This window comes from Terrapene carolina, unplaced genomic scaffold, assembly GCF_002925995.2.
Source record: "Terrapene carolina triunguis isolate 2854851 unplaced genomic scaffold, T_m_triunguis-2.0 Scaffold18, whole genome shotgun sequence".
Lineage (NCBI taxonomy): Eukaryota > Metazoa > Chordata > Testudines > Emydidae > Terrapene > Terrapene triunguis.
In genome coordinates, this window is record NW_020664369.1 from 3382467 (window position 1) to 3406783 (window position 24317).

General features: G+C 42.3%; 1 protein-coding gene across 1 annotated transcript in view; it reads left to right on the forward strand.

The window, feature by feature from the left end:
- LOC113406549 (epithelial-stromal interaction protein 1-like) overlaps positions 1-24317 on the forward strand; it is a 73676-nt gene that overhangs the window by 32364 nt on the left and 16995 nt on the right. The window contains exons 7-8 of the mRNA XM_026651866.1: positions 14967-15060; positions 18623-18706. Coding sequence (XP_026507651.1) covers positions 14967-15060; positions 18623-18706 — 178 coding nt within the window. The remainder of the gene's footprint in view (positions 1-14966; positions 15061-18622; positions 18707-24317) is intronic.

Below are 24317 nucleotides of genomic sequence, written 5' to 3' on the forward strand. Positions count from 1 at the left end.
TATTTAAGCAAAATCTATTGCATAGTGTAAGATAATGGTATCTTCCCAAACACATACTTGTTAAAAGAATCTGCTACCATGCAGAATATAAGGAACCTGGGAAAATAATAAATTCATCATTGAATAATGTAGTGATAATACTTTCAGGATACTTTTTGTACTGTGTTGCACATTAACTCCACTGAGTAATGTGAAGATACGTGTGACATCTCATCTTATGACATTAACTCAGGTTACTGTATCACCTTTTCTAAACCCATTTGAGATAGGCTTGGAGGAAAAGTGCTATGTATAAAGCACAGAATATTATTACTCTTGGGCCTGATCCTGCCTATATTTATGTACAAAATGGGAGTTCAGAATGTTAACACCTTATTTGCCGCTAACCATGAGGTTGCAATCTCTCTCTCTCTCTCAGTAAGTGTTCATTGGAATAGTTAATCATCCATCACTATGTACTCATAGACTTTTTAAGGTCAGAAGAGACCATCGTAATCATCTAGTCTGACCTCCTGCACAGTAAAGGACACAGAACCTCAAGCACCCACTCCTGAAATAGATCTCTAACCTCTGGCTGACTTACTGAAGTCCTCAAATCATGCTTTAAAGACTTCAAGTTACCATTTACACTAGTTTAAACCTGCAAGTGACCCGCGCCCCATGTCATAGAAGAAAGCGTAAGTCCCCCATGGTCTCTGCCAATCTGACCAGGGGGAAAATTCTTTCCCTACCCCAAATATGACGATCAGTTAGACCATGAGCATATGGGCAAGATCCACCAGGCAGATACCTGGGAAATAATTCTCTATAGTAACTCAGAGCTCATCACATCTAGTGTCCTATCTCCAGCTGTTGGGGATTTTTGCTACTGGCACTTGCCATTGGGCCACCTGCCATTGTAGGCAATCTCATGATACCATCCCCTCCAGAAACTTATCAAGCTCAGTTTTGAAGCCAGTTTTTGCCCCTACTGCTTCCTTTGGAAGGCTGTTCCAGAACTTCAGTCCTCTAATGGTTAGAAACCTTCACCTAATTTAAAGCCTAAACTTGTTGATGGCCAGTTTATATCCATTTGTTCTTGTGTCCACATTGGCACTTAACTCTTTTCTCTCCCAGGTATTTATTTAAATTATCCCTCTGATGTATTTATAGAGCGCAATCGTATCTCCCCCCTCAGCCTTCTTCTGGTTAGGCTAAACAAGCCTAGCTCTCTGAGTCTCCTCTCATAATTTAGGTTTTCAATTCATCAGATTATTTTAGAACCCCTTCTCTGCACCTGTTCCAGTTTGAATTCCTCTTTCTTAAACATGGGACACCAGAATTGCACACATTATTCCAGATGAGGTCTCACCAGTGCCTTGTATAATGGTAGTAACACTTCCCTGTCTCTACTGGAAATACCTCGCCTTATGCATCCTAAGATTGCATTAGCCTTTTTCACAGCCACGTCACATTGGCAGCTCATAGTCATCCTGTAATCCACCAGTACACCCAGGTCTTTCTCCTCCTCTGTCACTTCCAACTGATAAATCCCCAGCTTATAATAAAAATCCTTGTTGTTAGTCCCTAAATGCATGACTTTGCACTGTTACATTTCATCCCATTCTATTATTCCAGTTTACAAAGTCATCCAGATCTTTTTGTATGATATTCCGGTCCTCCTCGGTATTGGCAAAACCTCCCAACTTTGTGTCATCTGCAAATTTTACTAGCGCACACTCACTTTTTGTGCCAAAGTCAGTAATAAAAATGTTAAATAAGGTCGGCACACACAAAAATAAAAAACAAACACCAGAATACCTCCCACCCCCAAACTCCCCTTACAAATTCCCACTCAGTCTCCCCTGTTTACAGCTCTGTTTGCTTCACTTGTGCCATTGGCTGACTATTTGGCTGCCTTTCTAGGCCCCCTAATCAGGACTCTGCTTCTCTCAGTGCACACTGCCCCCTACCAGCCCCTACAAACTGAAAGAAAAATACCACACAACATCCACAAAAAACTCACTCCCTGTACCTAAGTGTACTGGTGGGAATAGTGAGCATGTTGCAGAATCTTGCATTGTGGATCTGTTCCAAACAGTAGGCGGGGTTAGACCAACAGTCTCTCCACTGACATTAGCATCTCCCACTGCAATGAAGTCTTTTTCTAGCTTGCTGAAAAGATCAAATTAGTGTGTGGTTTATTTTTATTTTTTCTCCCAGTGGCATTGCCAACTCCAGGAAGCCATGTTAGAGCAGAATGAGGTGGTCTCTTCACATTCTTTGGATGTTTTGTACAGATGGAGGCACTGCTTGCATCAAACTCTGTAAAGAAGTCCTAGCTTCTTATTTGGTCTAGAAAGGTGCATGTGGCTCTAGCCTGACTCACTGTATCTGTTGTGCAGTGCAGGGCATCTGGAGTACTGTGTCCAATTTTGGTCACTGCTGTATAGAAAAAATGTAGAGAAACTGGAAAGGATCCAGAGGCACATGACCAAGATGTTCAAAGAGATGGAATGCCAGCCATATCTGAAGGAACTTGGTATGTTTAGTTTAGAAAAGAGGTGATTGGGGGGGGGGGACATGACAGCGGTCTTCAAATATTTGAAAGGCTGCCATAAAAAAGATGGAGAAAAATTGTTCTCTTTTGCCACAGTGTAGGACAAGGCACAATGAATTCAAACTATAGCATAGCAGATTTAATCTGAATATTGAGGCTACGTCTTCACTACGGGGGGGGGGTCGATTTAAGATACGCAAATTCAGCTACGCGAATAGCGTAGCTGAATTCGACGTATCGCAGCCGACTTACCCCGCTGTAGGGACGGTGGCAAAATCGACCTCTGCGGCTTCCTGTCGACGGCGCTTACTCCCACCTTCGCTGGTGGAGTAAGAGCGTCGATTCGGGGATCAAATGTCGCGTCCCGATGGGACGCGATAAATCGATCCCCGAGAGGTCAATTTCTACCCGCCGATTCAGGCGGGTAGTGTAGACCTAGCCTCAGGAAAAACGTCCTAACTGTAAGAACAGTAGGACAATGAAACAGACTATCTAGGGAAGTCATGGAATTGCCTTCACTGGAAGTTTTCAAAAAGAGGCTGGGTAGCCATCTGTCTTGGATGGTTTAGACACAACAAATATGGCATCATGGCAGGGGGTTAGACTAGACCCTTGCGGTCCCTTCTAACCCTATAATTCTAAGACGCAGAGAGTAAGGTCCAGATCCTCAAGGGTATTTATGCTCCTAACTTCCATTCATTTCAATGGAAGTTAGGAACCTAAATATCTTAGGTCAAGATCCTCAAAGTGACTTGCCCAGGGTCACGCAAGGAGTTTATGGCAGAGCCAGGAATTAAAGCCCAGTTTCCTGAGTTTCAGGTCTGTGTCTAACTACAAGAATATCCTTCAATTCATAATGGGTGACCGTTAGTTTAGAGGCTGCCTCTCATGGTGACTGGCAATGCCAGCTGCATGAGCCTGAATAATATGGTACAATGTAATACCACCTTTTCACAAAATTAAGCCCAATGTGGTGTTTTCATTCACTCTTTTATATGGTTTCCTGGTACCTCAGTGTTGGGTGCTTTGGAAAGTGGATGGACAGGCTGATCTGTTAGTATAAATAGGCAGAAATATAACACAGCTTGAAAGATAGCAGCTCTTTTACATAGCCAGGTACACATCCAATAACTACTCAATAATGCAGAGTTAGAAAAAACTGGTGGAGGAAACGTAGATGATTTTGAAGGCTTCATTCTTATTTATGGATGCCAGACAGTATAACTGTGGCATACATGTATGCTCAATATATTGTGTTAAGAATTTAGAGCTTCAAATGCAGCATTTGCCCGAATACCATAAGGTGAATATTCCAAATATAGTGCCTGAATTTCACCACCACAAGCTCTATTCACTAACCTGCCAAAGCAGTCTATTCAAAAGTCATAAAACAAAGAAAATAAAATATGAACCAAAATAGGATTTATTTATTTTATTGTACAAGACAACTCCTAATGTCCTTGCCAGTTCTCAGGGCTCTGTGATATGTGGTTCAAACAGCAGGCCAGTAACAAATTTTCCTCACAGAAGTGCAAACCCAGACCTGACCAGACTGTAAATAAAGGCTACTAAAGAGATAGTCACAGACACTGCAAAAACTGCTTTCAGCCTTGAGAATCTTTTGTTTGCTCTCTTTCACCACAGTCTTCTTCACTTTGTTCATTTGCTCCTGATTATTTTAAGCATTGTCAATTATTTAGCTAACAGGCAGAAAACTAGGCTTTTATAGACATCCAAAGGGACTCTCCTGAGTGTAATAATGAAGGCAGTTTATTGAACGCCTGTGAGGTTGCTTTCTAATTGTACACATTAATCTGCCCGTGCAAGCTGGCTGAAAATATAGAAGCAGATTGCATGTGCAGATGGAACGCACACAATGGTTTGTACGGAGAGACCTCGGCAATAAAGTTTTTCAAAATTGTCCTTTCCTTGAAAACTGGATTTATGCTGACTATTACAAATAATAAATGAAATAAATAACTTTTCCTATATTCGTTTTGCTGTCTCCCCCACCCCCCCCCTGCTATTTCAGATCACTGGGGGGAATGGACCCTAAACCATTAAATTAATACAAGGGTTGACTATTTAAAAAAAAAATAAGTTGGTGGAAAAGAGAATTGGTGGGGGGATGCTATTTTATTATATTTATCTTTTTAATTCTATACGTTGCTAGCCTGACACTAAAAGTGAGAGAGTGCCACATTGTTGATAGAAGTAGTATTTAGAATTTAAACTGTCAATATACAATGGCTACATTTAGGAATATTATTCCATCTGAAGATACTGTAATCTGAACAGCAGAATAGAGGTAACAGGCCCTATTTTGCCTTTAGATGTCTGTATGATTGCCGAAGAAGTCAATGGGAGCTTTGTGAATTTGGGGTCAGATTTTGGCATGCAGTTACTGAAAAAGGGCTTAGTGGTAAGATTCTTCAGTGGGGTGGTGAGCACCCTCTCCTTCCATTAAAGGGCACGGAGAATGCTTTCAGCACCTTGCAGGACTGAGTGGGTGTTTTGGTCATGTCCACTTCACCTAATAGCTTTCCAACAAAAGATGATTGCAGGCACATGCATCTGGTCATAACAGCGTGCTTGCAGGGTTTCCAATTTTTTGTTAAACCCAGCACAAAGCCTATGGGATAAATTCACTTCTGTAGCAGGAGTAGAGTGTAGGGGAGACAACTGCATGTTCTGAACCTATGGGAGCAGCTACACCTGAGGGCAGATCCACTGCCACGGAAGGCAGTGATGGCAGTCTCCTGCCTCCCGTGGTGGGAGAAGATGGATATCACAGTGCCACCTCCTGTAGTGGCACTGCTGAAGGATACTTTTTAAGGGGAAGGACCAAATTAGTACCACACTACTGGGTCTCACTACTTCATCCAAGATTACTGGGAATTAAAAGAAATTGGGGGAGGGTAATATTCTCCTGTGTCAATTGTCTATCTCAGGGGTCGGCAACCTACGGCACGTGAGCTGATTTTGAGTGGCACGCGGCCTGCCCGGTGAAAGGAGGAGGAGGGGCGGAGGGGCCGGAAAGCGCCACGCTGGGGGAAGAAGCGGGGGAGGAGGGAAGCTTGGCTGCCGCAGGACCAAGCTTCTGCCTCCTGCCCTGGCAGGGGAGAGCGGGGGGTCCCGGCCCCAGGGGAGAGCGGGGGGTCCCGGCCCACCGCTCTCCCCTGCGGGGGCAGGAGGCAGAAGCTTGGTCCTGCAGCAGCCAAGCTTCCCCCCTCCCCCGCTTCTTCCCACAGCTTGGTGCGTTCTGGCTCCTCCTCCCCCTCCCTCTCCCTGCTGGCGATGGCCCTTGCGAGGGGGAGGGGGAGCGGAGCAGAGCCGAGCGGCAGCGTGCTCGCTGCTCCGTAGAGCAGGCAGAGAGAGGTAGGGACAGAGCCTGGGGGAAGGGGGCATATCCCTCCCAGCCCCCTGCCATGAGCTGCTCAGGGCAGGGGGCTGGGAGCACCCCCACGAGCCGAGCACCACAGCCCTCTGCCCTGCACCCCCCACACCCCTCCAGCCCTCTGTCCTGACCTCGAGTCGCCCCCAACACCCAGCCTTCTGCGCTGCACCTCCACACCCCCCCCAGACTTATAGAGAGAGACCTTCTAAAAAACGTAAACATGTATTACCGGCACATGAAACCTTAAATTAAAGTGAATAAATGAAGACTCGGCACACCACTTCTGAAAGGTTGCCTACCCCTGGTCTATATTGTAGTTGGTCAGTTTGCTGTGTGAGAGACCTACACAGAAAAGCGGGGGAGGAAGAATTAGAAAACTGTTCAAAAGCCACAAATTGGCAGAAAACTTGGTTAGCTGAAAAAACGTGTAACTGCTCAAGCACTCAGTGGCTTCAGCTGGAGTGGAGTTAGAGCAACTCTAATCATTCATGAAAACCCCAACCTTAAAGTCGAGCTATGGCTCCATTGGAGGCCTCTTTCCCCATGTCTCTTAAAGTAGGCTCCCTGGGAGAGTCAGTGAATCAGTACAACTCCCATCTGGCCTGGTCCTATTCTGGGCTTGGCTCAGCCCCATTTCAGAGCTGCAGCAGTACTAATTCCAGCTGCCCCAGTGGGGCAAAGTGTGCAGGCAGCTTCCATGGCTGAGCTCTCATTGCTGGTGGATTTTCTGTTGCATGAGATCACAACTTCGGTTTCACCAGCCATGAATAAAGCCTCTAAGGGAACTAGACTAAGCATGTTGATTCTGATGGGCAATGCAGGAAACTGTGTATGTATATAAGAATTTAGCTGTATAGTGGTGGTATCTGGAATGAAACTTAAATATGTGATTACAAGAAGTCCCATTATTACATGGTAAAGGCCAGATAAGAAATGTTCATGCAGGCCAGGAAAAAATATCTAGAACACTATTCATGGGGGACTTTAACTACTCTCCAGTTGGACCGGAAGAGAAATTGTAGAATGAGTAGGACAAGCATTGTAAAATGACAGAGCAGGCATATAATCTGATAGCTGTTCCCCTTGTTCTTCCACAGACATTCCTACTGTCTTGGTACCCCATTGTTATTTTATGTCTCCAATTGGCATGCAGGCTTCTCTGGTCAGGGATCATGTATTTTATCTGTTCTGAGAGAGATCTAGCACGCCTTGGGATGCTGTTAGAATAATGGAATACAGCTGTATTGCTGGAGACCCCACAGTCTGAGCAGGCAATGAGTTCAGAAGCTGTTTTGTTTGTTAATAAAAAGGTATGATTTTGAAAAAACGAAGGTAGAGATTACTGAAAATCATAGGGAGAAATAAATCCTAGCATTAGATCTGTGATGGATGCGAAGGTATTGTGCAGAACAAATATACCAGCTTTTAAAAAATAGATAATGGTATCTTACTCTCCACTGATTAGAGCAACAATATTAATAGTGATTAGTTTCATTCAGAAGTAACAATTAAAAATACAATAGAAGGGTGTTTTTTTGTTTTTTTGTTTTTTTTGTTTTTTATTTAGATACAGACAAATATTTTAACATAGCTCTGCAAAGTGTTGCCCATGGAGGCTTTTTCATAGGAGTTTAAAATATCCCACTTAAAAAAACAAACAAACAAACAATCATTGTAAAGGGCAGGTAAGGAAACTTGTGCCCAGGCTGAAAAATGTAGTGACAGCTTTTCAGGGCATCTTACCACCAGACAAGGTGCCCAATTCAGCATCCTTATTTCATACACTGAATCATTAAATATGCACTTACTCACAGGCTTTTCAAGATTGGGTCCTTTGTTGTCACCTCTTTAACTATCGGATCTACAATGACATATAAATGATTAAAGCAACAGAGGTGCATCTGAAGAAGTGAGGTTCTTACCCACGAAAGCTTATGCTCCCAATACTTCTGTTAGTCTTAAAGGTGCCACAGAACCCCCTGTTGCTTTTTACAGATTCAGACTAACACGGCTACCCCTCTGATATAAATGATTAATCACAATAAAATAAAAGGAGTTGTCAAGAACTGTACTCCGTGATTGTCATGTTCCTGTACCAGATATTGACTGGCTAAAGAGGTTGTTTATATACACATACCAGCTGTGGTCATCATATGATCTTTGAATGCTCTGCCTGGTATGGCTGTGGTTCTTTTAAATAAGGTATTTTTACACACAGCACCACCTAGTGGCTGAAGAATATAATAGTTTAGCATTCCATTTCATCCCCTTTAAATTCTACATTCCTACCATTTACACTATCACGTTGTCTTTGAAGTTCAATATGGATCAGTCTGTTAACTGTGTCTGAATCTTACTGGTTTTCTAATTACATGACCCAAACGCATAATAACTTGGTCATCCATTAGTTGTAACGACTGGCTGAGGTCAGTTTGGAATCCTTGAGACTTCGTTATCTTGTTCTGCATCTGCTGTCTGTGGGGTTTGCTCTGTTGATTGATCTTTCTGAGGAACAAACTGTAGATGTTAGTGGTTTCTGTTGAATGCGCCACTTGGTCTCGTTCACATATGGTCTGGGCGCTGAATTATTTTTCTTTACGACAGCTGGATTTGGCCATCCTTTTTCTCCAACCATCCAATCTGACATGATCTTGATCACCAGGTTCTAGACCTGGCAGCTGTTTGAGTGTTGTCTGTTTGCTTGTAAAAGTGTTCATAGGCTTTTTGCCTTTTGAGACAGATTCTAACTTTGGAAAAGAACAGTAGTTCTGAATTGTCTTCCCATTGAGAGTTGTGCTGGACTATATCCAAGAGCTGATATTGGTGTTGATGTGCAACTCAGAAAAGCAAGGAATGGATCTTCTTGCTGCAAGATTTTCTTGGCTGTCTATACAAGCTCTCTCAGCTTCTCCATTCACTTGTGGGTAATGTGGACTGCTAGTAATATGAATAAAATCACATTTCATTCAGAATGACTTAAATTTTGCCACAGTGAATTGTGGTCCATTGTCTGTCTATCATGAGTTGTTCTGGAAACTGAAGTGAACAAAAGTGCACTTCAGTTTCTCGATAAGACTGTGACGTTTGGTCTTTCAAATATATTATTTCTTTATATCTGGAAAAATAGTCCACAATAACTAGGTCAACCAGTCTTTTGAATTTGCATAAATCTGGATCTAGTCTCTTCCAAGATCTCTCTGGTAGAGGTGTGTGTACACTGACTGATCCAGAATTGTCACTTACGTTGATTTTTCACTTGATCTCCTTTCAAAAGTCCAATATCATCAAATCCTCCACAGAGTTCTTTCTCCTTTGTTACTAGGCCCATCATGGCTGCTACACTCCAGCTGAGAAGGTTGTTGGTCTTTGCTCCTTTGATCACATTCACTCTGAATGCATAGCTTTTTGTCTTTTTGTAAGTTGTTTCTGTGGTGAACTGGCCCATGCAGTTCGGAATAGCTCCAGGGCCAGCCAGAGCTTTTTCAGACTTAAGCTCTGGGAGGGCTTGAAAGTGACTGTACGTCCCTTCTGAGATGACTGTGACACCAGCTCCCAAATCACTTTTAGAGTCAATAGTCTTGCTATGAATATTCAGTTTCACTCTCCAGGCAAGCTCTGTCATCCTAAGTGAGTGATCCCAGAAACAGTGGCTCTTGATTGTCTGTCTGTAATATGAGTCAACTTCCTGACCATTATGGTGCGGCAAACAAAGGTACAAAATGTCCATATTTCATGCATGTATTACATCATGCTCCTCTGGTTGGACATGCATCCTCTCTTGGGATATAACTTTTTCCACACCTTGTGCACATAGGCTGGAATTTGTCTCTCATAGCCTAGGAGCTCTCTCCTTGCCGCAGAGGTTTTATTATAGTAACTTTTCACATGCAAGTGTCTGTTTATAGCGTCTAAGCCGGTTTCAGGTTTTTCAAGTTGCTCCTGCCTTTTGTTCTGTTGCTTGATTGATTCTGAGTGCTTTGCTATCTATATAGCCTGCGCTAAGGTCACATCTCTCTTCAATTGTAGCTGTTGTGAAAGGTTTTTATCTGTAAGCCCAATAACCATCATGTTTTATATTTTCCCAAAATCAGTTTTCTGCCAATGTATGCAGAGCTCTTATAAAACATTCAACATTTCCCCCTGGTTCTTGAATTCTCAGGTGAAAACATACTCCTTCATAAACCATATTTCTCTGAGGTATAAAATATGCATCAAACATAGCCAGAACTCTTTCCTAGTCATCTTTGTGGCTGTCCTCATTAAAGTCAAAGGATTTAAAGATATGGTCTGCCAGCTTCCCCATAACATAAATTAAAGAAGATACCTGTATATTTCCAGTTTCTTTGTGAAGCTTGGTAGCAATGCAAAATCTTGCAAAATAATGTTTCCAGTCTGTCCATTCTGGAGTTTGTCAAAGTTGAAGTTGTCTGGAGCACTGAAGACTGGCATGTTGATGAGATCCTGCAACCGTTGTTGCTATTTTTCTTTAGTTTCTGTTCTTCGTTTACTCCTGACACCATGTCATGTGCTTCTGTACCAGATATGGACTGGCTACAGAGCTTGCTTATACACACCAGATGTGTTTATCATAAGATCCTTTAATGTTCTGCCAGTTATGGCTGAGGTTAGCTTACATAAGGTATTTTTACACACTACCACCTGGTGGCTGAACAGTATAATAGTTTAACATTCCATTACAATGATGACTAGGAATTTTAGGCCTTGATGCTGCAGTCAGATCAGAGTTTAGAGGTCTGCCAATATTGATCCAGTTGTAGGACTGGGGCCTAAATCTCTTGTAGATCATGATTTTGTTGGGAGTACCAACAGTATGCTGAAAATTCAATGGACTTTATTACACTGCTTTCTATAATCCCGCCTCTGACTAGAAATTATAGGGTTTTTTATTAGTTTTCAAAAAATTACATAGAATGATATTTAAAATTACTCTTTGTACAGTTTGAAGATGAGGAATCTGACAGGGCCTGCAATAAGCATGCATGCTTGTGTGTGTCTTGCAGTAGAAACTTTCATTTTGAGCACACAGCACTGGGTAATATGATAGCATATATTGTGCAAATACAAAGGCATTGCACTTCTGTGACTTGTGTTACAGTTACACAGAATTCTGTGTTGCTGTATGTGATCCTGAATTTCTTTCTAACACTTGTTTTAAAAGCAGCTCAGTTTAGTTTCTTTCAAAAGGTATTTTCTTTTCTATACCGTTATGCTGAGGATTGTGACCTTGACTGTGGCTTAAAGCCACAGCCTTGGGTTAGGAGCTACTAGTATGGAAGCGTTACCATCTCAGCGGGAGCTCTGGGACTGCCACCACTGTAATGGCTGCACGTGTGGGAGGCTGGCTCTGGCTCTGTGCCATTTCTGCAGGGAGATGAATGCCTCCTGAGCTGCTAAACTATGCATCAGGGAGGTCCCATTCAGGTCTCAACTGAACTGTTGTACTAATGGCATTTTTTAATTTTGTTTTTTCCCCACATTAAGAACCTCTAAACTATGGTTTCCTTTTGTATCAATTTACTATGAACTCTGGACACACTCTCTCCTTCAGCTGACATCAGCTCCCTCATTTCACCCAAAGGGACTCTCTTAGGACCAGCACTTATTAGATTTTTGTAGAAATAAGCTTTTCAAAGACTGAAACCAATAAGCATTTCTAGGAATTTTTAAATTATTCCAGTGGAAACAGTTTTTAAAAACCAACTCACCCTACCTGTGGTATCAGCAGCACCCCAAAATGCAGTGTTCTGTAAGTGCATGGGACCCTGAAAGTAAAATTGATTAGAAATATCAAGGGAGGTTGATCAGATAAGCTTTGGCATTTCTCCCGGCTTGAGAAGTAAAAATGAAGTAATCAAATTCGTAAGTCAAATTCATTCTTGCTGTCTATGAAATCTCTTACATTGAATAATCTAACGTTGCTTGTTACAGATATAAGAATTTTGTAAGGATTTTTTATTTTTGTGGTTGGTTGGTTGTGTCACCATGCCTCCGTGGGTCACCACTGCGAATACCAAATTCAGGACAAACTGCCGAGAAATAGGGCAGATATCCCCCCTAAACTGGTGGTTATTCTCCCATAAGATACACCAAACCAGCAACAAAAGTAAACTTCAGTTTCATCACACTGGCTAAGCAGTTTCCTCTAGGCATTCCAGTCCTTGTATCACCACCAAAAACACTAGACTTAAAGATGAGTGGTTATTTAAAACCAGTTTCATCAAATAAAATGTTCTTCTGATCCCAAAGGACCAGCCACGTACCCAGGCCAATATACAACTCAGATCTTACCGAATAATCATGCTGTTGCCAATCCTTTAGTATCTAAAATCTAAAGGTTTATTTATAAAAAGAAAGAAAGGTGAGAGTTAAAATTGGTTAAAGGAATCAAATACATACAATAATTGCAAAGTTCTTGGTTCAGGCTTGTAGCAGTGATGGAATAAACTGCTGGCTTAAATCAAGTCTCTGGTTGCTTCCAAATCATTGGAAGGTCCTCAGTCCTTTGGTTGGAATGCTCCCAATAGTATAAGTTCATAGTCCAGAGCTTTGAGCAGGAAAGAGGCAAAATGGAGATGTTTCCAGGGCCTTATAGCTTCTGCCATGTGGAAGGAAACCCATTGTTTCAAACAAAGCCCTCAGCACAGCCAGTGGAAAATTACAGGTAAAAAGAGGATGTTTGGAGTCACATGGGCAAGTCACATGTCCATGCATGATTTCTCTTAGTCACAACAGAGGCCATTACCACTTGTTCACATGAAAGTCCCTCAGGTGTAGATGGGCGTCTTGCATAGTCCATTGTGAGTTGAGCGTCCCTTGATGGGTCACTTAACTTGAATAGTCCTTTCAAGATGTGCAGGCTAAATACCTTGTGGGCGTTACCGCAGGAGCAAACATATTTGAAATACAGATACAGAGCTAATACTAATAACTTCAAATACAAAAATGATACATGCATACAAATAGCATAATCCTATTCAGCAAATCATAACCTTTCCATAGACACCTTACTTGACATAATTTGTACAAGATTTTTTGCAATTATGTAACAATGGTAGCAACAATGATCTACATGGTTGTATTTAATCAGATAATGTCACAGGTTGGGTTTGTTAAAATAGTGTATATTATTTTGACATTACACTGTCCCTCTTAAAGTTGTTTAACACTTTAGAGAAACAGGGCCAAATTCTCTGTTGGTGTAAAACAAATGAAGCCAAAGAGCTACACCAATAGAGAGCTCAGCTCACAGCTTTGACGACAAATAAAATTAGGAAACTACCAGTATGGAAAAAACAAAACTACTGTGACACTATTTGGATGTTGCTTGGCCTCTCCAGGTTCTCTTCCCTCTTAACTGTGTTAAGATCCTCTTGACTACATTGAAGCTCATCTTGGGTTTGAAATGACTACACCAGTAATTCAACATAGTGTCAAAATAAGCTAGCGTGCTCTTCAGAGAAATATAAAGAATGCAGCAGCATTTAAAGATTAAAAACAAATCTATTGGGGATGGGGGGACGCGGAGGGAAGAATCAGACAAGCATACAGCAAGATCCTGACCTTACTGCTGAGACTGGTGCTGTTTATCATTAGCAGGACTGAGTAGTAAGCACTTTGCTTTAAAAAAAAAAAAATCATAAGTAGCCCAGTCTGCAAGGAACAAAGTGGCTGAGTGGTGCATCTAGCATGCAGCTGCCAGAATCTATATGCAACAGGCCACAAAATGCTGCAGTTGTCTCTTACATATTAGCTACACTATTTCTAGTCTGTTGCGTTTGGGCACAGATGGTGTACAACATTATAAAATGTTGTACCACTTTGTTTTTCAGCCCAGAAGCCTGAGAATGTACAGATACCAGTGGAGTTTTCATATGCATTTCTAAGTTTAGTTAAGCTGAGAAGGGCATATTATCTCTTTAAATTTGTGTGTGGGAGGAAGGGCTTCTTTTGCATACGATCTCCTTGTAAACACTATAAAACCTATGAGAGCAGGCTGTGCTGTAAATTGCCATATATTTCTTTATGAAACTATAATCTGCCAGTGTATCCCAAATCCATATCTGTTTGTTCAGGTTTTCTAAAAAAATGTGCTTATGAATGCGTCTAGGCACAGCTATGAAAAAAATCACATAGTGCAGCACAAGGCTAAATTCAACAAATCTCCACAAACCATCAAACATGTTCTCACCACCCAATCACACCTGCATGCAGAGACTTGAATAACAGGTATGCCAGGCAACTTGCGGTGGAGGTCAGGAAAGTCTGGTTCGTGCCCATCAATGCCTGCATGAAGATCTTTCCTTGGCAAAATCTGGCTTCATTTTTATATTGCCTGTGCATGACTACCATGACTGAGCATGCGAATCAACTATTTGCCTAATGGAATGAATTTAGGCACACAATTACATGGATGCTTTTTTTGAAAATCGGGTCCGGGGTGCATGTGTTGATAAATTCATCCGTTTGACCAATGGACCTATCCACAGAGACTATGATGCTGCACAGCTTTATTTCAATTCAAGACAAAAATAACTCTTCTAATAAATTGGATTTTATTTAACCCAGGAGAGAGACGAAAGAATCTGATGTAAGGGTTCATTGTACTAAGCATGAAGAAAAATACTTTAAAATAATCTTGTCATTTAAGATGCTGGTGGGAGGGTTTAGAACAAAGGATTCAGGTAAGCAATTATATGCTGCTGATGGTGAAATCTGATAGAATGTGTATCAGAATAAGATTGAAAATGGTAGAGAAAGGCCCCTTTAACACAGAAATAGCTCTGCTTTTTCTCTTTCAAACAAATCACGCCCAACAAATGCTTTATCCATCATATCAGTTCTGTTTCTGATGTTCCACTTCATTCTATCTAGCTCTCAAACCTTTTGTTCCAGCTATGGTGCTTTTCTGTTATTGCACCATAAATCTAGGGTTAGAATCTAGGGGTGCAATTGTAGGCTGTATTTATATTTCAAGAAAGCACTAACAACTCTGTTTGGGTTTCTCTGTAGCAAAACCACTGAACTATTGGAGAGATTGGACTTGGGTTTGCCAAAGAGAAACTCCTGTCAGATGGCTAATCCGAGCCCAGAATCTACAGCATGGGTAAGTCCTACCATGGAATATGACACATCCTCTGTAATGTTCTGCCAGTGCTAACGGTGCTACCAACAATACAATGTTAGCATTTCATTTAGTTTAACAAACTGCACAGACTCAGTGTAATGCATACCATGGAATCGTTTGGCTTGGAAGGATGGCTACAGCCTCAGACCCTTTCCCTGCATTGCATGGACTGACTTCATGGTTCATAAATCCATCCCTGAAAAGTTCGCCCTAACTGAAGTGTGCAGCACCCAGCAGTTCCCATTGAGAGCAACTAACCCTTCTGGTTGCTAAACCCTTTTGAAAACCTGTCTATTTCATTTAGATGCATAAATGGAAGCTGCTGGGTGCTGAGTTATTTTAAAAATCCAGCCACAGAAATAAAGTCTACTCTCCAGTATCTCCTAGAAAAATTATTCCAAAATTAACTTGAGTGGGTTGTCCCATTTCTGAACTGATCTGATATCTTATCTCATAATATCACTACTCTAATCAGCCACCAGTAACTAATCGGAATAATTGCTCTTTACATCTTTCCTGAGGTGTTTTTTTTCTACATTCTTAACAAGGGAAAGAACACCTCATTGTTTGTCTAATCAATAATTCCTGAAGTGCACTCAGCTGTTTGGGCTGCCCCGCTTTTGGAAACATTTACCATGGGGAGTCATTATGCCAATGTTTGCGGAGTCAGGCCCAGATTACAGGTGCAGCGACGGGCAACAGATCAGCTACCGTGTGCAGAAAGAAATTACAGCTGGTCTCTACATACCCTGGAGTCAGCAAAAGCTTGGAAACCTTTACTGAATAGCTCATATACCATAGCGGCTTTAGTGTCTGCTGAATCTTAAGTGTCAGCTACTAAGAAAAAAAAAATCCTCTCCCTTTTGGCTTTAGTCTTGCTTCAGCCTTCCTGGAAATACGTTGGAGCCTCACAGGTTGAGAAACCTTGATGTAGAGAGAATATGTTCAGACCTTGGCATTTCCTCATAGGCCTTGCTTCACAGTCTCTTTCCCTGTCCCTCAACACCATGAACTGAGAAGGTGGTGTATAATTTTTTTTTTTTTTTTTGAGTCTCTGGGACCAGTTCCCAGTGGCTTCCTTTACCTTCACCACAGGCATAAGAGTCTTAGAATGGGTGGAAACAGCCTTTAGGGAATACACCAGCTGTAGAGGAGGTTCCCTTCTTGGTGCAGAGCCGGAGGAATGAGTTTCTAGTGCCCTTTGTGCAGCCCCCCACACACAGTGTGTGCAGGTAAAGGGAGGGTCGTGGCTGGAGTACAGTATGCTCTGGCTGTTTTCAGCTGATGCAGCATCCCTTAGCGGGCCCCCTCGGGGCTGCTCTAATTTATGTTGGGGACCAAGCAGGCCACTGAAATGGCAAAGAATACAAGAGGCAGAAAGATGACGTAAAGCCATGCTTGCCTCCCCACCTATCACCACACGAGAGCTGAACAATGAGACCTGGGCCTAGTGGATTTATCTGAGGCAGAATTAGTCCTACAAATTTCAGTAGGATGTACTCGAATTGAAAACCTCCCCAGGACTGGTCCTGATTTCAGAGACATTAGTGTGATGGCCCTAGGGTAGGGAGAGGCGGAGTAGGTGCAGATCCACAGCTGAAGCCCCTCACTCTAAAGCTGTTTCAGTTTTATGCCTTATATTCCAATCTGTTTTATGTCTGTTACTCTCTGCAATTTGTGGGTTTTTTTAAAAACATATAGTGCAAGAAATGTGTATATTTCCCCTCAACTCTGGCTTAATCAGTGCCCAAGTAAAGAGGATGAATTACCTTGCTGCTTGTGTATATGTGATGAGCCAGTATATCATATGTCACTCCTTGCTAGCATGACTCTATGGCCTTGTATTTGTAAAAGATCTATTCAGGCTAGTGGAACCACTCTACAGGTAAACTAGCACCTATTGTGCCCCATTAAGGGAGCTATAACACATAAGCAATGAAGTACCACTCAGTATAAAACCACTTGAGCACTAAGAGGTAATAGCAAAGGGGAAATGTTATACTTGAATTATGCTAGTTTGATGTGGTGTTTTGAGCTAGTCTGTGTTTAACCTGCAAAAAATTGTGACCTGCTATTTTTTTGATTTTTGTTTGTTTAACTTCTAAAATATAAGAGATCTAGTAAAGACACATTTAATAAAATGGACAAAATAACTGACTTTCAGTTCACGAGCCCTTCCAAAAACATAAAAAATATTCATTTCGGGTCAAATAAAATGTTTTGTTCAATGTAATTTTAATTTGAGTGGTTAACATTATTTTAAATAAAATTTGAAAAATTTCAAAACAAGAAGTCCTTTAGAATCAAAACATTTTGACCATTTTGGAATTTTTGTTACACGAACAATTGAGCAAAACTGACACAAATTCTGCAAATGTTTCCATGTTGCCAAATTTGTATCTTTTTGCTGGGAAAAGGGTGAGGTTAAATTTTTCACTCTAAATTCTAATTTTTAGCATTGTTACGATTCTCAGTGGTTGCATGTACTAGAAAAGGACATACAGTTCTTGCTAAAAACAGTTTAAATTTCCCAGATTCTTTCTGTGGTATTACTGTCTAATTCACAAACATCACTGGGTGCACATTTATCCCTTCCCACTGGATGTAGACAAATTCAGTTTCTTTTTAGGGACACTCCTCTTTTTATTGGTGGCTTCTCTTCTCCCCCCCCCACATTTAATTAATTAAGATCATAATCAATTTTAATGCAGTCTTCCAAAGTGTTAACAATCCCGTCTAGATTTTTATTGTCCTCCAACTTGATTAATATATTCTCCACACAACCACTCAAGTCATTACTGAAAGTAATAAATAATATTGGACCCAGAATGAATCTCCCTGGACACATCTAACCGCTCCTCCAGCTTGAGACTGAACCCATTAATAATTGCTGTCTCCATACAGCCTTTATAGCAAACTATGTACCCATCATTCAGTAGCTTCATTTGATTCACATTTATCAAATTCCTTTGAGAATCTTGTGTAGAAGTATATCAAAACCTTTATTAAAGTCATACAAGTTATATGATGGCCACCACAACTTTTTGTATTAAACTAAGTTAGTTTTAATATTAATAATGTGCTAAGTATGATATACACACAAAGGAAGGCACAGTCCCTGCTGAAGGTAAGAGTAGTATATCCCCCAATAACTGCAAATGACAAGAGAACATGCATTGGGAGACTCATTATAAGTAAGAGTTGCAGAAACAGACCACTTGTTAATGATTTCAGATCTAGTTCATAGACTTCTCCCATTCAAACAAATCCCCCAGAGGTGTCTGAACCATAGAACACTGCAGACAGGGTCTCTCTGGAGAACAAACCACCCTAGCAATTGTATTACGAAAGGTGTATATAAACTAACTTCTAAATGGTGGATTTTTCACAGAAGAGCCTCATTTCTGGTTTTTAAACTTAGATGAATCTATCCCTAAGTAATCAGAAATATCTTCAACTAGTTTTATGTTAATTGATTCTATAAAGATTGAGAGCGGGATCTTCTGTCAATATATTGCTTTTATGCTCTGCTGTGCAATAGACTAGAAGCCACACTTATAAGCAAAGACTCCAGGAGGATGAAAACAGAAAACTACAGGAAATGAAGGCAGAACAACGGAGGAAGGTAACTATATAATATGTTAACAGTTTATGTATAACGTTTCTGTACTGAGCTGTGCTCTGTAACCAGTTTTTAAAAACATACTCACTACTGTGGCATATGAGCACCAGGTCTCCTCAGGAAAAGTACTTCAGACCAATTTTAGGTAGTCAAATAGGCAAAGATGCAAAGTTCAGATATGGTTTGAAGCATCTACAAAGCTTACATCAGGGATCGGCAACCTTTGGCACGCACCTCACCAGGGTAAGCACCCTGCCGGGCCGGGCCGGTTTGTTTACCTGCTGCGTTTGCAGGTCGGCCAATCGCGGCTACCACTGGCCGTGATTCGCCATCCCAAGCCAATGAGGGCTGCAGAAAGAACCGCGGTCTGAGGGATGTGCTGGCCGCCGCTTCCCGCCGCCCCCATTGGCCTGGAGCAGCGAACAAACCGGCCCGGCCTGCCAGGGGGCTTACCCTGGTGGGCCGTGTGCCAAAGATTGCCGATCCCTGGCTTACAGCTAGTTGGCTCTGAACTATTAGTTTATGCTTCTTCTTTTTTTTCTGCATTTAAACTGCATAACTCCTTTTTAGATGATGGTGCCCAGTTTAGTATTCTAAGGAACCTAATTTCTTCTTTGAGTGTTTGCACATGTGCATTCCACTCTTGGTGTGCACACAGTCGCTGGAAATTTTTCCTTCAGTGGTACCCGTTGGGGTGGCTTGAGCACCTTCTGCTGCTGTATAAAGGGCTTGGCTAACCCTGAGCCCCCTCAGTTTCTTCTTATTGCCCGTAATGGTCGCTGAAACGGCTCATCTTGCTTTTGAAAGTGTTCTCACTGGACTGTGTACTCTTGTACTCTATTGTAAATAGTTCAGTGTTATTCTGGTTATTAGCGTTTTAGTACAGTTGGGTAGGTTTTACCCCACCTGACGGTTTTGGTCGGTTCCTGGTGCAGAGGGATGCCTTGGTCAAGCCACACATGGCCTGCTATGCCCCTGAGTGACCCGCTCTCAAGTTGCTTAAAGTGTTTGGCGGAAGCTCATACAGGGGAGCATCTCCAAATTTTCAAAGACTTTAAGCCTCGCACGAAGAAAGATTGTCACCAGACTAAAGTTTCTACTCATGGAGGTGGCCTCATCTGAGCCAGGTCGGTCAGACTCAGCATCAAGTGCCTCAGTGTTGTTAGATTTGGATTTTGTGTTTCCTATTGTACTGCTCACCATCCCCAGTACCTAAGAAAAAAACATAAGAAGCAGACGGCCAAAAGGGGTAGATTCCTCGGCATCGAAGTCTGTTAGGCATGTGGATCAGAGTAGAGTGTGGTCTAAGCCCAAGTACTCCTTTTCTTCAGCACCACAAAAGCCAGAACTGTAGATTGCGACACCTAGGCTGGTACTGTCAAGTCCAGAACCAGAAGGAGCACCTTCCACATCTGTGGCACCGCTCTGTACCAACACTCTCTTGGTACCGACCATGCCAGAGGCATTTGCAGCTGCCAAGGAGCTTCTAACCCTGACAGAGCCGGTATCACCAGCATTTCAAGGGTCAGTCCTATAGGTGCTGGCAAACACGGGGGAGCCAGCAGGGTCGCCACAGTGCTCAGCACCAGGCCAGCCCCATGTAGACTCATAGACTTTAAGGCCAGAAGGGACCATTGTGATCATCTAGTCTGTCCTCCTGCATGTTGCAGGCCACAGAACCTTCCCCCCACCTCCCCACTCCTATAATAGACCCCTAACCTCTGGCTGAGTTACTAAAGTCCTCAAATCATGGTTAAAAGACTTGAAGTTATAGAGAATCCACCATTTACTCTAGTTTAAACTTGCAAGTGACCTGTGTCCCATGCTGCAGAGAAAGGTGAACACCCCCACCCCGCCCCAGAGTCTCTGCCAGTGTGACCCAGGGGAAATCTCCTTCCTGACTCCAAATATGGTGATCAGTTGGGCCCTGAGCATGTGGACAAGACCCACCAGCCAGACACCTGGGAAAGAATTCTCTGAAGTAACTCAGAGCCCTCCACATCATCCAGTGTCCCATCTTCAGCCGTTGGAGATATTTGCTACTAGCAGCCTCACATGGGCCACATGCCATTGTAGGCAGTCTCATAATACCATCCCCTCCATAAACTTAAGCTCAGTCTTGAAGGCAGTTAGGATTTTTGCCCCCATTGCTCCCCTTGGAAGGCTATTCCAAAGAAACCTTTGTCTAATTTAAAGCCTAAACTTTTTGATGGGCAGTTTATATCCATTTGTTCTTGTGTCCACATTAGCGCTTAACTTAAATAACTCCTCTCCCTGCCTAGTATTTATCCGTCTGATGTATTTATAGAGAGCAACCATGTCTTCCCTCAGCCTTTGTTTGGTTGGGCTAAACAAGCCAAGCACTTTGGAAAACCTACCTTATGAGAGGAGACTCATTCCTTGGATTGTTTTAGTAGCCCTTCTCTACACCTGTCCCAGTTTGAATTCATCTTTCTTAAACACGGGAGACCAGAATTGTACACAGTATTGCAGGTAAGGTCTTACTAGTGCCTTGTATAATGGTGCTAATATTTCCCTATCTCTATTGGAAATACTTCACCTGATGCATCCTAGGACTGCATTAGCCTTTTCATGGTCACATCACATTGGTGGCTGATAGTCATCTTGTGATCAATCAATACATCCAGGTCTTTCTCCTCCTCTCATTTCCAACTGACAAGTCCTCATTGTATAGCAAAAATTCTTCTTCTTCATGACTTTGCACTATTAAATTTCATCCCATTTCCTTATTACTCCAGTTTTTGAGATCGTCCAAATCTTCTTATATGATATTCTGGTCCTCCTCCGTATTGGCAATACCTCCCAACTTTGTGTCATCCACAAATTTTATTGGCACATTCCCACTTTGTGCCAAGGTCATTGAAAATCTTAAATAAGATTGGTCCCACGACCGATCCCTGAGAAACTCTGCTAGTAAGCTCCCTGCAGTCTGACAGTTCACCTTTCAGTATGACCCGTTGTAGTCTCTTCTTGAACCAGTTCCTTATCCACCTTTCAATTCTCATATTAATCCCCATCTCTTCCACTTTAATAATTTCCCATGTGGCACTTTATCCAGTGCCTTACTGAAATCCAGGTAGATTAGATATACTGTGTTTTCTTTGTCTGATAAATCAGTTACCTTCTCAAGAAAAATGATCAGGTTGGACTGGCATGATCTACCTTTTGTAAAACTGTTCTATTTTATCCCAATTGCCATTTACCTCTGTCCTTAACTACTTTTCTCTTTCAAAATTTGTTCCGAGACCTTGCATACAATTGAGGTCAAACTAACAGACCTGTAGTTTCCCGGGTCACTTTTTTCTTTTTCTTAAAAATAGGTACTATATTTGCAATTCTGCAGACATAGGGTATGATCTCTGAGTTTAGAAATTCATTAAAAATTCTTGCTATTGGTCTTGCGATTCCATGTGCCAGTTCCTTTAATATTCTGGGATGGAGATCATCTGGCCCCATAAAATTTGGTACCATTAAGCTATTATAGTTCGACTTCCGCCTTGGCTCTGGTAATTCCTACATCCATTTCCTCATTTCCATTAACCACCCTGCCACTCCCCTAATCTCCTCATTACCTTTATTAAAAACAAAGTATTTGTTTAGGTGTTGGGCCATGCCTAGATTATCCTTGATCTCCACCCCATCTTCAGTGTTTAGCGGTCCCACTTCTTCTTTCCTGCTTTTCATTTTATTTCTATGGCTACAGTAACTTTATTGCTACTGGTTTTAATTTCCTTTGCAAGGTCCAACGCTGCTTGGCTTTTGGCAGTTCTCACTTTATCCCTACACTTTCTGACCACCAAGAGGTAGCTTTCCTTGCTGATCCATCCTATCTTCAATTCCTTGTAGGCACTCTGCTTTCTCTTAATAATCTGTTTAAGGTGCTTGTTCCTCCAGTTTGGTCTACAACGCTTCCCTGTGAATTTTTTCCCCTTGTTTGGGGATGCAGGCTTCAGATAGCTTCTGCAACTTTGACTTGAAGTAATTCCAAGCCGCCTCCACATTCAGATCCTTGAGTTCTTCAGTCCAGTCCACTTCCCTAACTAATTCCCTTTTAATTTTTTTTTTAGTTTTCCCTTTTGAAATCAAGGACCCTAGTTGCAGATCTATTTTTGTTTTTAAACTGAATTAGCTCGTGATCGTTCAAACCAAGGTTATCCCCTACAACCAGTTCTTCTGGGAGGTCCTCATTACTCACCAATACTAAATCTACAATGGCATCACTTCTTGTTGGTTTTTGGTGACTATTTGGTGAAGAAATTTGTTATCCAGGAAAATCTGGGCCCTACAAATTTTAGTAGCACTTGTCCTCCAATCTATATCTGGGAAGCTAGTCTCCCATGATCACACAATTTCAAGTAGTATTTATTTCATTAAAAATGCACCTGTGATGGCTCTCCCTTTGGTACAGTCAAAGGGAAAACCTGCAATGCTCATCACTCTGCACACCTCTTCACGTCTGCACTGGTCACCAGCAATGTCTGGAACTGCATCTCCATAGTCAGTGGAAGGAGGGTATTCTTCCTCCAAATCGGAGATTGGGGCCTACTACAGCTGCTCTTGGAGCCATCCCTCCTCGAGATACCATTACCCTACCACAAGAGTACCATCCAGTGGTTGGCCAGGGAGGTCACTGGGGGCCTACACCTGTCCAGTGGCCTTTTTGGAATCTGTGAGGTTTCCCCCCATATTCCAGGCACTCTTATTCAGTGGCCTCAGAGAGATGTGCAGCACCTACCCACCAGGCAGCACAGGTTTCTGACTCTCGTACTGGATATCAAGACCCGGCTCAGCAGGACCCTGTGCTGGCCTCCCCTTCCCCTGATGAGGCAGGATCAGCAATGTATATTTTGCCTCCCCCAGATGACTCCAAAAAATGTTAAAGGGTTACCTTAATCCTGGGCATACAGGTAGAGGAAGTAAAAGAATCCTTACCCCCAGCAGGTCCTTCCAGAGTTGCCCTACCTCTCAATGAGGCCATTATATGAACTCCGATCTGTCCACCTATATTACTGGCTGGGAGTCACCACGAGTGTAATGCACATGTGCAATCACTTGAAGAAAAAATGGTTACTAACCTTCCATAACAGTTGTTCTTTGAGATGTGTTGCACATAGGGTGACTAGTGAGAGGAAGAAAATATCGGGACACATGGGGGCGGGTCACAGGCAGGGCAAAAACAAACAAAAAACCCAGAGTGCGAAATATCGGAACAAATTGTGTCCCGACCAAACATCGGTCGGGACGTAGGACAAATGCCTAAATATCGGGACTGTTCCGATTTTATCGGGACATCTGGTCACCCTAGTTGCACATGTCCATTCCATGACCTGCCCTCCTACCCCTGTACACTGGAGCTTTCTGGAAAGAAGGAACTGAGGGGACTTGGCATCAGTTGGGCCCTTTATATTGGCACCGCCAGCATTAGCTCAAGCTACCCCAACGGGAACCATTGAGAGAAAAATTTATGGTGACTGTGTAAGCGGGGTGCATGCACATCAAGACTGGAATGGATGTGTGCAACACATCTTGAAGAGCAACTGTTATGGAAGGTTAGTAATAGCTTTTTCCTCTCCTTTCCTTTCCTCTCCTCTCC